This window comes from Garra rufa, chromosome 7 (assembly GCF_049309525.1).
Source record: "Garra rufa chromosome 7, GarRuf1.0, whole genome shotgun sequence".
Taxonomy (NCBI): Eukaryota; Metazoa; Chordata; class Actinopteri; order Cypriniformes; family Cyprinidae; genus Garra; species Garra rufa.
In genome coordinates this window covers 1777039-1788997 of record NC_133367.1, presented here as the reverse complement: position 1 = coordinate 1788997, position 11959 = coordinate 1777039, and the positions used below count along the sequence as shown (strand labels likewise).

The 11959-nt window shown below is 36.3% G+C and overlaps 3 protein-coding genes across 3 annotated transcripts; 1 reads left to right on the top strand and 2 right to left on the bottom strand.

The window, feature by feature from the left end:
• Positions 1-3078: 3078 nt before the first annotated feature.
• Positions 3079-6217, bottom strand: ccdc51 (coiled-coil domain containing 51). The gene is made up of 4 exons (XM_073843910.1): positions 6081-6217; positions 5013-5386; positions 3995-4159; positions 3079-3921 (listed from the first exon to the last, which is right to left on the bottom strand). Exons 2-4 carry the CDS (start codon positions 5331-5333, stop codon positions 3148-3150), a joined length of 1260 nt encoding a protein of 419 aa, XP_073700011.1. The 5' UTR covers positions 5334-5386; positions 6081-6217; the 3' UTR covers positions 3079-3147.
• A 688-nt stretch (positions 6218-6905) lies between these two features.
• tma7 (translation machinery associated 7 homolog) lies at positions 6906-7736 on the top strand. The gene is made up of 4 exons (XM_073843911.1): positions 6906-6990; positions 7237-7292; positions 7404-7491; positions 7574-7736. The coding sequence occupies exons 1-4, from the start codon at positions 6975-6977 to the stop codon at positions 7606-7608; spliced, it is 195 nt and encodes a 64-aa protein (XP_073700012.1). The 5' UTR covers positions 6906-6974; the 3' UTR covers positions 7609-7736.
• Positions 7737-7979: 243 nt separating this feature from the next.
• Positions 7980-11423, bottom strand: dnase1l4.1 (deoxyribonuclease 1 like 4, tandem duplicate 1). Its single transcript, XM_073844535.1, has 8 exons — positions 11343-11423; positions 11039-11127; positions 10869-10955; positions 9501-9613; positions 9127-9239; positions 8341-8498; positions 8168-8264; positions 7980-8084 (listed from the first exon to the last, which is right to left on the bottom strand). The coding sequence occupies exons 1-8, from the start codon at positions 11421-11423 to the stop codon at positions 7980-7982; spliced, it is 843 nt and encodes a 280-aa protein (XP_073700636.1).
• Between the last annotated feature and the right edge of the window lie 536 nt (positions 11424-11959).

Sequence of the window (11959 nt, the reverse complement as noted above, 5' to 3'; positions counted from 1 at the left end):
TAGTAAAACTACAGTTAATTTTGTAGTTACCATGGTTTTACAGCAAATGCTATCGTAAAACAACAGTTGATTCTATGGTTACTGTGATTTTACTACAAAAACCATAGTTGTTGTAGTAAAACCATGGTTAACTTTGTAGTTACCATGGGTTTACTGCAAATTCTATGGTAAAAACCAATAGTACACTTTGTAGTTAACATGGTTTTACGGCAAATGAAATGGTAAAACCATGATTAATTTTGTGGTTATTATGGTTTCACTACTAAAAAACAATAGGTAAACCATGGTTATTGTAGTAAAACTACAGTTATTGTTTTAGTTACCATGGTTTTACAGCAAATGCTATAGTAAAACAACAGTTAATTCCATGGTTACTGTGATTTTACTACAAAAACCATAGTTGTTGTGGTAAAACCATGGTTAATTTAGTAGTTACCATGGTTTTACTCCAAATGCTATGGTAAAACCATGGTTAATTGTGTAGATACCATGGATTTTCTGCAAATGCTATGGTAAAACCAGAGTTAATTTTGTAGTTGCCATGGTTTACTGCAGATGCTATGGTAAAATCATGGATAATTTTGTGATTACTATGGTTTTTACTACAAATACAATAGTTAAACCATGGTTCTTGTAGTAAAACCATAGTAAATTATGTAGTTACCATGGCTTTACTCCAAAAGTTATAGTAAAATCATGGGTAATTTTGTAGTTACTATGGTTTTACTACAAATACAATAGTTAAACCATGGTTATTCTAGATAAACTATGGTTAATTTTGTAGTTACCATGGACTTACTGCAAATGCTATTGTTTAATTTTGTAGTTACCATATTTTTACTGGAAATTGTATGGTAAAACCATAGTAAACTTTGTAGTTACCAGGATTTTACTGCAAATACTATTGTTTAATTTTGTAGTTTCCATAGTTTTACTGGAAATTGTATGGTAAAACCATAGTAAACTTTGTAGTTACCATGATTTTACTGCAAATACTATTGTTTAATTTTGTAGTTTCCATAGTTTTACTGGAAATTGTATGGTAAAACCATAGTAAACTTTGTAGTTACCATGATTTTACTGCAAATACTATTGTTTAATTTTGTAGTTTCCATAGTTTTACTGGAAATTGTATGGTAAAACCATAGTAAACTTTGTAGTTACCAGGATTTTACTGCAAATGCTATTGTTTAATTTTGTAGTTTCCAAAGTTTTACTGCAAATTGTATAGAAATAGCCATGGTAAACTTAGTATTTACCATGGTATTACTGCAAATGCCATGGTAAAACCATAGTTAAATCTGTGGCTACCATGGTTTTATTACAAAAAACAGCGTTCTTGTAGTAAAACCATGGTTATTTTTGTAGTTACCATGGTTTTACTGCAAATGCTATTGTTTAATTTTGTAGTTACCATAGTTTTACTGCAAATTGTATGGTAAAACCATAGTAAACTTTGTAGTTACCAGGATTTTACTGCAAATGCTATTGTTTAATTTTGTAGTTTCCAAAGTTTTACTGCAAATTGTATAGAAATAGCCATGGTAAACTTAGTATTTACCATGGTATTACTGCAAATGCCATGGTAAAACCATAGTTAAATCTGTGGCTACCATGGTTTTATTACAAAAAACAGCGTTCTTGTAGTAAAACCATGGTTATTTTTGTAGTTACCATGGTTTTACTGCAAATGCTATTGTTTAATTTTGTAGTTACCATAGTTTTACTGCAAATTGTATGGTAAAACCATAGTAAACTTTGTAGTTACCAGGATTTTACTGCAAATGCTATTGTTTAATTTTGTAGTTTCCAAAGTTTTACTGCAAATTGTATAGAAATAGCCATGGTAAACTTAGTATTTACCATGGTATTACTGCAAATGCCATGGTAAAACCATAGTTAATTCTGTGGCTGCCATGGTTTTATTACAAAAAACAGCGTTCTTGTAGTAAAACCATGGTTATTTTTGTAGTTACCATGGTTTTACTGCAAATGCCATTGTTTAATTTTGTAGTTACCATAGTTTTACTGCAAATTGTATGGTAAAACCATAGTAAACTTTGTAGTTACCAGGATTTTACTGCAAATACTATTGTTTAATTTTGTAGTTTCCATAGTTTTACTGGAAATTGTATGGTAAAACCATAGTAAACAGGATTTTACTGCAAATACTATTGTTTAATTTTGTAGTTTCCATAGTTTTACTGGAAATTGTATGGTAAAACCATAGTAAACAGGATTTTACTGCAAATGCTATTGTTTAATTTTGTAGTTTCCAAAGTTTTACTGCAAATTGTATAGAAATAGCCATGGTAAACTTAGTATAGAAATAGCCATGGTAAACTTAGTATTTACCATGGTATTACTGCAAATGCCATGGTAAAACCATAGTTAATTCTGTGGCTACCATGGTTTTATTTCAAAAACCAGCGTTCTTGTAGTAAAACCATGGTTATTTTTGTAGTTACCATGGTTTTACTGCAAATGCTATTGTTTAATTTTGTAGTTACCATAGTTTTACTGCAAATTGTATGGTAAAACCATAGTAAACTTTGTAGTTACCATGGTTTAACTGCTTAATGATAAAGTAAAACCATGGTTAATTCCGTGGTCACTATGGCTTTACCACAAAAACCATAGTTCTTGTAGTAAAACCATGGTTAAATTTGTAGTTACCATGGTTTTACTGCAAATTCTATGGTAAAACCATAGTGGTTTACTTCAAAAACTTTACTACAAAACCATAGTTAAAACATAGTTCTTGTAGTAAAACCATAGATAACTTTGTAGTTAACATGGTTTTACTGCAAGTTAATTTTGTGGTTACTATGGTTTACTACAAAAAACATAGTTAAACCATAGTTACCGTAGTAAAACCATGGTTAATTTTCGTAAGGGACAAACTACATTTTTTACATTTTCTGGAAAAAACATGAGTGGTGTTTCTTTGTTTCAAGAATTTCTTATAAATTCTTTCAAAATTACGCACAGAGAGTTAAAAAGAACACAAAGAATGTAGGCACAACAATAATATATAGTATTGACAATATTTAATCAATCTTTTACAACCATGGTCAATAATTGTACTCTTTAGTTAAACCTCTAGTGTATTAATCGGCCCCTAAAGTGCACATTGCTGCATACTTTTCAAGTACCTTTCAACAACACATACAGAACTGGCACAGTCACAGCAAAGGCAGCACATGTCAGGACTGTATTGTATAGACTTGTTTTGTTGATCTGCGCCTCCAGTCTTTTCTCAGTTCGACCGAGGCCTTCAACGACCGTCTCTGTATCGCATACAAAGAGCTGCGTGTCTCGGGTACGAATGACGGGCTTCTCCACGGCACGGGACTGCAGGGTTGTCTTGACCCCCTGCAGCTCGGTCTCAACCTTCCCCACGTTCTCCTCCAGCTGCTCCAGCTGGGGTTTGAGGCTTTCAATGAGCCCTTGGGCTCTTTGGCTGTGGTGGAGAATCTCTCGGATTGCTTCTTCTGAGGCACTGGATGGATGAACAACGGCAGCCGCTGCTGGGACAAATGCTGGTTTGACTGTTTTCACGCCTTCTACGCTACCTTTCAAAGTTGTCCGGAGTGAGTCGATGAGGATGCTGAGTTCGTCTTGTTGCGTTTTGTGCATGCTAGCCTGGACCTTGATGGCTTCCTGAAGACTCACCGGTCCCTTCTGGGCCTCCAGCAACAAGCTCTTGAGTTCCTGCAAACGTACACGGTTTATATAAGTGGAGCCCATTACGCCGATGACAGCACCCAATACCGATCCAATAACGGACCAGTTTTTGGTACGTTCAGCTCTGGTCCTCTCTTTCTCGTGGCTTTCTCGTACGCCAGCGGAGAAGAGCGCAAACTTCTCTCGCTCGCCTTCTTCGGCATTCTCATAGGCCGTTTTGAGACGTCGTTCTTCCTGCACATGAAAGAAACGTTAGAGAAAATGAGATTGTGTAATCTATCTACGTACCTTACTAGGTCCACCTCACCTGCAGTAGCTTATGTTCCAGTGTTGCTAACTCTAAGTAATGTGCCTCTTCACGAGACACGCGGTCCAAACGGTCCCTCACTTCCTTCAGCCGAACTTGGAGAGCCTCCAGGCTGGCGTGAGCTTCTTTGACGATTCCTCTGGCAACCATGAAGGCCTTTTCAGCCTATTAGCAAAATATGAATCAGATTATAAGGATTCATAAAAATTACTTAAATTACTCCAATATCAAGAACGTATATGCACTAATTTTTGGTCAATCGTAATGAATCCAAAAGGAGTTTTTGAATCTGATTGAGAAGACAGCTGAATTAAAGCATTTGCATGCTTAATTTTTTCCAATTAATTGAAATAGTTCAGGTCTACACCACCGCTTCCAATCTAATCGTAATTTAATTTGGATCAAGCTCAATCAAGTGATTTATGTGAAGATTTTCAATCCGACTGAACCATTAATCCAATTACTACCCAAATAGCACACGTACGCACAGATCTCTTGATCTGGAAAGCATCTGCTGTGTACAAACAACTAAAAGACCTCTGTAAGATGTCAGTTTTACATAAATTATAAATCATAAGCATCTTAAAGACATCTAATAGACATCTATTTGACATCTGATAGGAAACGTCCTATAGACGAATTGCAATTTAGCAAACACTCTAATGAATATGTCTTGCAGATGTAAAATTAGACATCAAATAGATGTCTCCATTATGTATGTGTGCTATAAGGGATGTAAAAGTAGCCAATCAAAGGTGTATCTTTTCCCAGATAGCACACGTACGTCTGCAAGATGTCTGTTAAAGATCACTTGATCAGGGAAGCATCTGCTGTGGACAAACATCTGGCAGATGTCTTTCAGATGTCAGTTTTACATCCATTCTAATTCATAAACATCTTAAAAACATCTAATAGACGTCTATTTGACATCTGACAGGAAACGTCCTATAGACGTCCAATAGACGTCTCTGAGATGTACCTGTGCTATCAGGGTTATGTTTCGTTTGCCATACGTTACCTCTGTGACCTTGGATTGAGCACCTCGGACTTCATTAAGCCCGACAAACTCCTCATAGCGTGCCCACCAGTAGTTGACCGTCACTGTTGCGGTTTTCACCGCACTCTGTCCCCACTGCCTTCCCAGGTCTCCTGCGTATGATAACGCAGATGCTGTGCGCTCTTTAACAGATGTAATCTTGTTCGGCTCATCTTTCGGGCTTTGCTGCTGGGTGCAATAAGCTCTGTGGAGGCTCCACTGGACCGGACCAGACACCGGGTGTCGGTAGAGACATGTGGAGACATAGCTGCTTAGAAATATAGTGTTCCCTCTGAACCTCATTGAAGAGCCTCATGTGGAGTCGACAGACGTCAAATATACAACCTGTAAATATACTAAAACATATGGACTTCATGAGATGATTGGTGCAAGATAGCACGCATACGTCTGCAAGGTGTCTGTTAAAAATCTCTTCATCTGGAAAGCATCTGCTGTGTACAAACATGTAAGATGTCAGTTTTACATACATTCTGAATCATAAACATCTCAAAGACATCTAATAAACATCTATTTAACATCTGACAGGAAACGTCCTATAGACGAATTACAGATCAGCAAACACTGATGTCTTGCAGATGTAAATGGAGATGTACGTGTGCTATCAGTTTATAAGTAATATTTGTAAAACAAGATGATACCAAAGATGCTATATCTAGTTTATTTGCATTCATATGGCTACAAGAACGCATAAAACCGTGTATAGGGAAGTTATATAGACTAAATAGGGCATTCACTTATATCTACTTTCGAATTCAGTTCGCATTTTAAGTAAGTCAGCAACACAACAAGAACTAAAGTTGTCCATGTTAGATATTCACAAGTGAATTACAGAAAAATAAATATGTTTCAAATACGTATGGCGGTGATTTTGTTGTTATAAGAGTTTAGGTCTCGAAACTGTTATTAAAAAAATACATTTGAACTGATTTGCGAGCTAATGAATGAACTACTAATGTCAGCGAATGTCGGCAAATGATGTTTACACTTGAACTGAACTCATTTCAAGACATAAACCAACAAAACTCATACCAGCGATTCTCCGTTTCGTGACGTTTTTGGTTAGGGTCACCAATGTTTCATGTTTACAGACTGCATAGTATATTAAATATATGTCCAATTTCCTGAAATGTCATCCTGCGGCATGAACGTATTTCTTTCAGGCGCTATAGCTGCTGCTTCTTTCAAACGAATCTTTTTTTAACGATTCAAATGAACCGATTCGCAAATCATTTGCAAGTCACTTGACTTTAATAAGATTCTGTTTTTGCATTAACACACTGTGGATATTTTAAGATTGGGAATTAAACCATGAGGTTGTCCGTGAGGACCAAAAACCAGTCATAAGGGTCATTTTTTTTAAATATACATATATATTTAATTAATAAATATGCTTTCCATTGATGTATGGTTTAGGATAGAACAACATTTGGCCAAGATACAACTATTTGAAAATCTGGAATCTGAGGGTGCCAAAAAATCTTTTTTGGGCTAAAGTTGTCCAGATGAAGATATTAGCAATGCATATTGCTAATGTTAATATTTTTGTTATATTTATGGTAGAAAATTTCTTCATGGAACATGATCTTTACTTAATATCCTAAAGATTTTTGCCATAAAAGCAAATTCGTTCATTTTGACCCGTACAATGTATTTTTGGCTATTGCTGCAAACATACCCATGCTACTTACGATTGGTTTTGTGATCCAGGGCCACATATTAGAAACACAAACAAGACGACATCGAACACAATCGAATCTCCCAGGACCTAAACGACTCGAAAGAATCAAATCAGCTGAACCGAGTTCAACCGATTCGTCTAAATGATCAGGCACTCGAAAGGGAACACTACATCCGGGTAACCACTGGGGTCCTGACAGCGCGGAAAAAAGCATTAACGTTAGCTAAATAATCTGAGCAGCAAGCATGTCTGGAAGAGAAGGTAAAAATGAAATAAATTGCAAACGCTAAACAGGAGCGTTTCATCGCGTCGGAATAAAACCATGATGCTTTTTCAGATTGTAATCGTTTTAATTGCTAATCTTTATATTTACGACGATATTAACAACGTTGAAATGAATGGGTTCCACTCGATATTGGGTTTCTCTTGTTTAACGTAATCTATGTTAAAGCTGTTTATTGTTTAGTTTATTATGTATGTTATAATGGTATCAAAATATCCACGCAGGAGGTAAAAAGAAACCCCTGAAGGCTCCCAAGAAGCAGTCGAAGGACGTGGATGATGTAAGTCCGGGTTTCTGTTGTTTATACATAAACATGATTGACTAGAGAACATAAACGACCGGGGTATGAACATTTAGAAGAACGCTTTGCACATGTTTTACTTTCTTACAGGAGGACATGGCTTTCAAACAAAAACAGAAAGAGGAGCAGAAAGCAATGGAACAGTTGAAAGCCAAGGCTGCTGGAAAAGGACCTTTAAGTAAGAAACGCATTGAGCTGGCAATCTTTCTGTGCAATTTTGTCATTTGTTCATGAACAATTGTTTTGTGTTCTTTCCACAGCCGGAGGAGGAATCAAGAAGTCTGGGAAGAAGTGAATGTGTTTTAGTGTATATTTGCTTGCCGTTCAAACCGCCAACTTATGATTAGTGTCCATGGTAGCATCATAAAATGACGACTTATTTCTTTCTCTCTCTCTCTTTTTTTTTTTTTTGTAGTTGCTTTATATTGATCTTGTAAAGAAAACATTAAAGAATAAAGTTTGTAATCATTGTAAATTTTGATTTAAGATGTTTAATGTCTTCGACTGACTGTGCAACATTCATATGACATTCAAAGCAAGTGTACAATATCCAAACATTTCAAGTAAGTCGTGTGTAACCAGAAGTGCGGAAATGTTCATAAAACTTCTTCATCTGTAAATTGCGATCTCCGGAGTCCTAATTTTCGTCTTCATTTGGTCACGTTTTTAGTCATCCTGTTCCTCTTCATCTGCCTTGCGTTTACGTTTAAGCTGCTTGCGTTTTCTCTTCAGCTCCACCTCGACTGGATAGTGGTCACTCACCTTTACGGCCTGTGAAGAGATTAGATATAAATGTCCAGTAATAACTCATGTTTTTGATGTTTAGTGTGATTATATATAAGTATCTTATTTACATCCTCAAATGTCAGCTTGTAGGCCTTCTGAAAGTTGAACGGTTTTGCGGAGTTCGCAACCACAGCTTTCAGCATGTCTTCTCCATATACCACAATCCTGTGGAGGAACATGGCACATTAATGGGAATGATTTAAAATCGTGTTTATTTGGTTTTTACAGTGTAATTAATTACCGATCGTAGGTGTTGTCATTTCTGGTGCTAGCTGTGGTGTCCTCATCATCCTTGATCAGCCAATGGAAGTTCTCGTCGCTCCTGATGCGGATTGTTTTCATTTCTTCCTCAGACACGTAATTGCCATCGGCATTGAAGTCCCCCAAAATCATGATGTTCTGTATGGATATGCACATGTTTTTGTTTCATAAACCACTTTTTATATGTATATATATTCTTATGTTCACCCAAAAATCAACAAAAGGCTTTTAGGTCATCCAAAATGTACCTACGTTTTTTCATTGAAACAGGTTTGGAGAAATTTATCATTAAAACACTCACAAATGGCTCTTCAAAAAATGGCTGCCGTCAGAATGAGAGTTCGAACAGTTAATAAAAACAAAACACTAATCCACAAGTAATCCACACAATATATCATTAAGATTTTTTTAACCTTTAATGTAGATTCATCAATCTATATTGCTTTCTCCAGTGGAATGCTTTAAAGATGGATTTGTTTTTGTTTTACAAAAATGCAGCTTTGAACTTCTCAGGACATAAATTAATGTACTGAGGTGGTGTGTGGATTACTGTGATGTTTTGATCAGCTTTTTGGTCTTAAATTCTGAAGGCACCTATTCACTGCAGTGAGCAAGTTATTTAATGCTACATTTCTCCAAACCTGATTAACCTGAACCTGAAGAAACCATTTCATCTGCATCTTGGATGGCCTAAAGGTGAGTAAATGTTACATTTGGGTGATCCAACTGAATTTAGTAGTTGATTGTCATCAATTTGTGTGCATACATCAGTCTTCCATTTCTTCTTGACATCTTGAAACACGTCATAGAGTTCGTCAAGTTCCTTCACTGAATCCTCAGGCTTGGTGTGGACGGGCATCAGCACCAAATCTTCCAACTCTAACGTGACACGAACACAATTCACAATAATTACGATAATTTGCTTCCACACAGTCACCATTTGTCACAGCCCAACCTGGTGATTAACAAAAATTAGCTGGTGACGTTTATGTTTTAGTTGTTTTTAACTGTCAACTGCATAAACTGGGAATTATTACACAACACAATACAAGGAAACAATACAAATCAGATCGCATTTCCTTGTAGCCCAAATTCATCAAAACGATTCTTTGACCCATGAAGTTAGATGATATGTTGTACCTGTTTTATGACATTTGAACCGCAGAATATACGGCTCTCTGGCAAAAGCATCTTCATCTCCAAGCTGATCGTCTTTGTATTGATAGGACCCAACCAAATCCACCAGGTCGTCCCTTTATATTTAAAACAGATAGTAAAAAAACAACAGTAAACGCCATTTGCTTCACTGAGGCTAACGTATAATATTAGCACACAGTTTATGTCCTTATACAGTCATAAATGTATTTTTATGACCTTTTATCGCCCTCTGTCTAATCTTTAGAATTAAACAGACTGTTTTATGTTTTTATGGTTTTTATACGCTGTGCCTTTAAGACGACGTAAAAGACGCTAAAAGTGAACGAGTTTTTGAATTCAAAATAAGCGCTATTAATATAGATAGTCATGTGTTTATCTATCAGACATACAAAATTTGCAGACATTTAGATTAATTCAGAGTATTTAGCGCCATTCCGCCATATTTAGTTTTTGACAGGAATAAAAATGAGACTGTGAGGGATTGAAGTATCGCGTACGGTTTGTACTGTTGTTTAACTGTTGATTGTTCAGCTGACGAAACATAATAAATTTAAAGACATATAGACGTTAATAAGTGCATTTAGCACCATTCAGCCATGTTTAAATTTTGACAGGAATATAAATGAGAAAGCACGGCAAGTTAAATGAATTTGTAGGCTACTGTTGTTTAACCGATTGTTCAGTTGATGAAAAACAAGAAATTTCCATATATCTAGACGTAAATATAGGGCCATTCCACAATGTTTAATTTTTAACGAGAATAAAAATAAGACCTTGAGGAATTGAAGTTCAGTGCCTTCAATTGATTTAACTGTTGTTTAACAATTGTTTAGCTGACAAAATCTCAGGAATTTGCAGACATACATATTTAGCGCCATTCCGCCATGTTTAAATTTTGAGGTGAATAAAAATGAGACCGTTAGCGCCATTCCGCCATAATCTTTGACGGGAATAAAAATGAGACTGGGAGGGACTGAAGTATGGTGTGTCCAATGGATTGTACTGTTGTTTAACAGGTAATTGTTCAGCAGACATATAGAGTAATTTCGCCATGTTTAATTTTTGACGGGAATAAAAATAAGACCGCGGGGGACAGAATATGGTGTGTTTGGTACGGTTTAACAGCATGCTAATTGTTTAGCTGACAAAACATCTTTCCAAAACAGACAAAAATGTAAAAAACAAAGTGAAAAAAAAAAAACTTGCATACTAGGACATTTTGTTTTTGGTTATAACATCACTGGAACCTGATGGGAATGTTAGAGGATGGTTCTTCAATCCATTTTAAATTCCAAATGGCGTCTATCCTGATTTGAAAAGTTAGAGTTATTTTCAATATGCGACAGTTACCTGTAAAGAAACATGAACTGTTCTTTGTAATTTCCTCTTCCCAGGCGTGTGCTGATCTCCAAGGTGTAATGATGGGTCTTGTTGAACCTGTTGAGGAGCAGCCAGTCATGGTTACTATGGTCATGTAATAACGGGATTTTACTTAAAAAAACACACACCTGTTGACTCACTTATTCAGCTCTTCGAGGAAATCATCCACTGACTGTCCGCTAGAATCCACCACTTCGAGAATAACAATGATGTCATAGCGTGACACTATCTGGAGAAAGGGATCGACATGAAAACAAATCATTATCGTTGTCGTGCCGCACATGCAGCTCCTCCCGTGAAGGATTAATCTTTCATTTTTTTCATTTTTCAGACATTAATCAGACATAAACATCACTGATTCAAGAGTAAAGTCACTGTAAAATGTGATGCTTCACATGTATTTTAGATGACTGTGGACCTTCTGCACGTGTGGACGGGCCTCACCTTGACCAGGGTTTTCATTACGAACGGATCTGAGAGTTTTGATTTCCCAAATCTCTGGATGTTGAAAGATGCAACCTTCATGATGCCTGTCAAATGTTAAAGAGCCAAATTAATGGTGCTTTCTGTAAAATAGAAATGCAAATCTACATGGAATGATGAATATAATAAATGTAAAGAGCTTATTTCTGGCCATGCCTACTGCAGACAGGCGTGAGGTTTATACATTCGTGAATGACTGTATTATGCAGTTGTCAACACATACAATGACACACTCTTTATTTTTGTCTTAGAAAGCTGTTGCGAATCACTTGAATCACTTTAAAGCAATTGCAAGTGGAAGAACCTGTTGCAGGAGTCGCCAGAGGTGTTTACCACAAGATCACCAGACAAGATAATGTCTTCTAAAATGTTGTCTAAATTAAAAAAAGGGCATGTATGAGCTAATGGAGAAGGAAGTGGACCTTCTCAACCAAGGCTGAAGAACATGTCTATTCATTCACGAATGCACTGGACAAAATCATCAGTTGGACTAGACAAAGGTCTATGTGAAGCCATGTCCATGACTTGGTTTTGGGCCAGTTGGTGCAGGGGGTTCTTTTATGCCCTGAGGGTTTCTC

Excerpts from the sequence above, each read along its gene's own strand:
- dnase1l4.1 (XM_073844535.1), bottom strand. The coding sequence starts at position 11,423 with ATGAAGGTTGCATCTTTCAACATCCAGAGATTTGGGAAATCAAAACTC. Across the intron at positions 9,614-10,868 it reads CAGTTCATGTTTCTTTACAG|GGACGACCTGGTGGATTTGG; the intron begins GTAACTGTCGCA and ends TTAAATATAAAG. Across the intron at positions 8,265-8,340 it reads AATGACAACACCTACGATCG|GATTGTGGTATATGGAGAAG; the intron begins GTAATTAATTAC and ends GTTCCTCCACAG.
- ccdc51 (XM_073843910.1), bottom strand. The coding sequence starts at position 5,333 with ATGAGGTTCAGAGGGAACACTATATTTCTAAGCAGCTATGTCTCCACA. Across the intron at positions 4,160-5,012 it reads CTCAATCCAAGGTCACAGAG|GCTGAAAAGGCCTTCATGGT; the intron begins GTAACGTATGGC and ends TTTTGCTAATAG. Across the intron at positions 3,922-3,994 it reads TGGAACATAAGCTACTGCAG|GAAGAACGACGTCTCAAAAC; the intron begins GTGAGGTGGACC and ends TTTCATGTGCAG.
- tma7 (XM_073843911.1), top strand. Across the intron at positions 7,293-7,403 it reads AGTCGAAGGACGTGGATGAT|GAGGACATGGCTTTCAAACA; the intron begins GTAAGTCCGGGT and ends ACTTTCTTACAG. Across the intron at positions 7,492-7,573 it reads TGCTGGAAAAGGACCTTTAA|CCGGAGGAGGAATCAAGAAG; the intron begins GTAAGAAACGCA and ends TTCTTTCCACAG.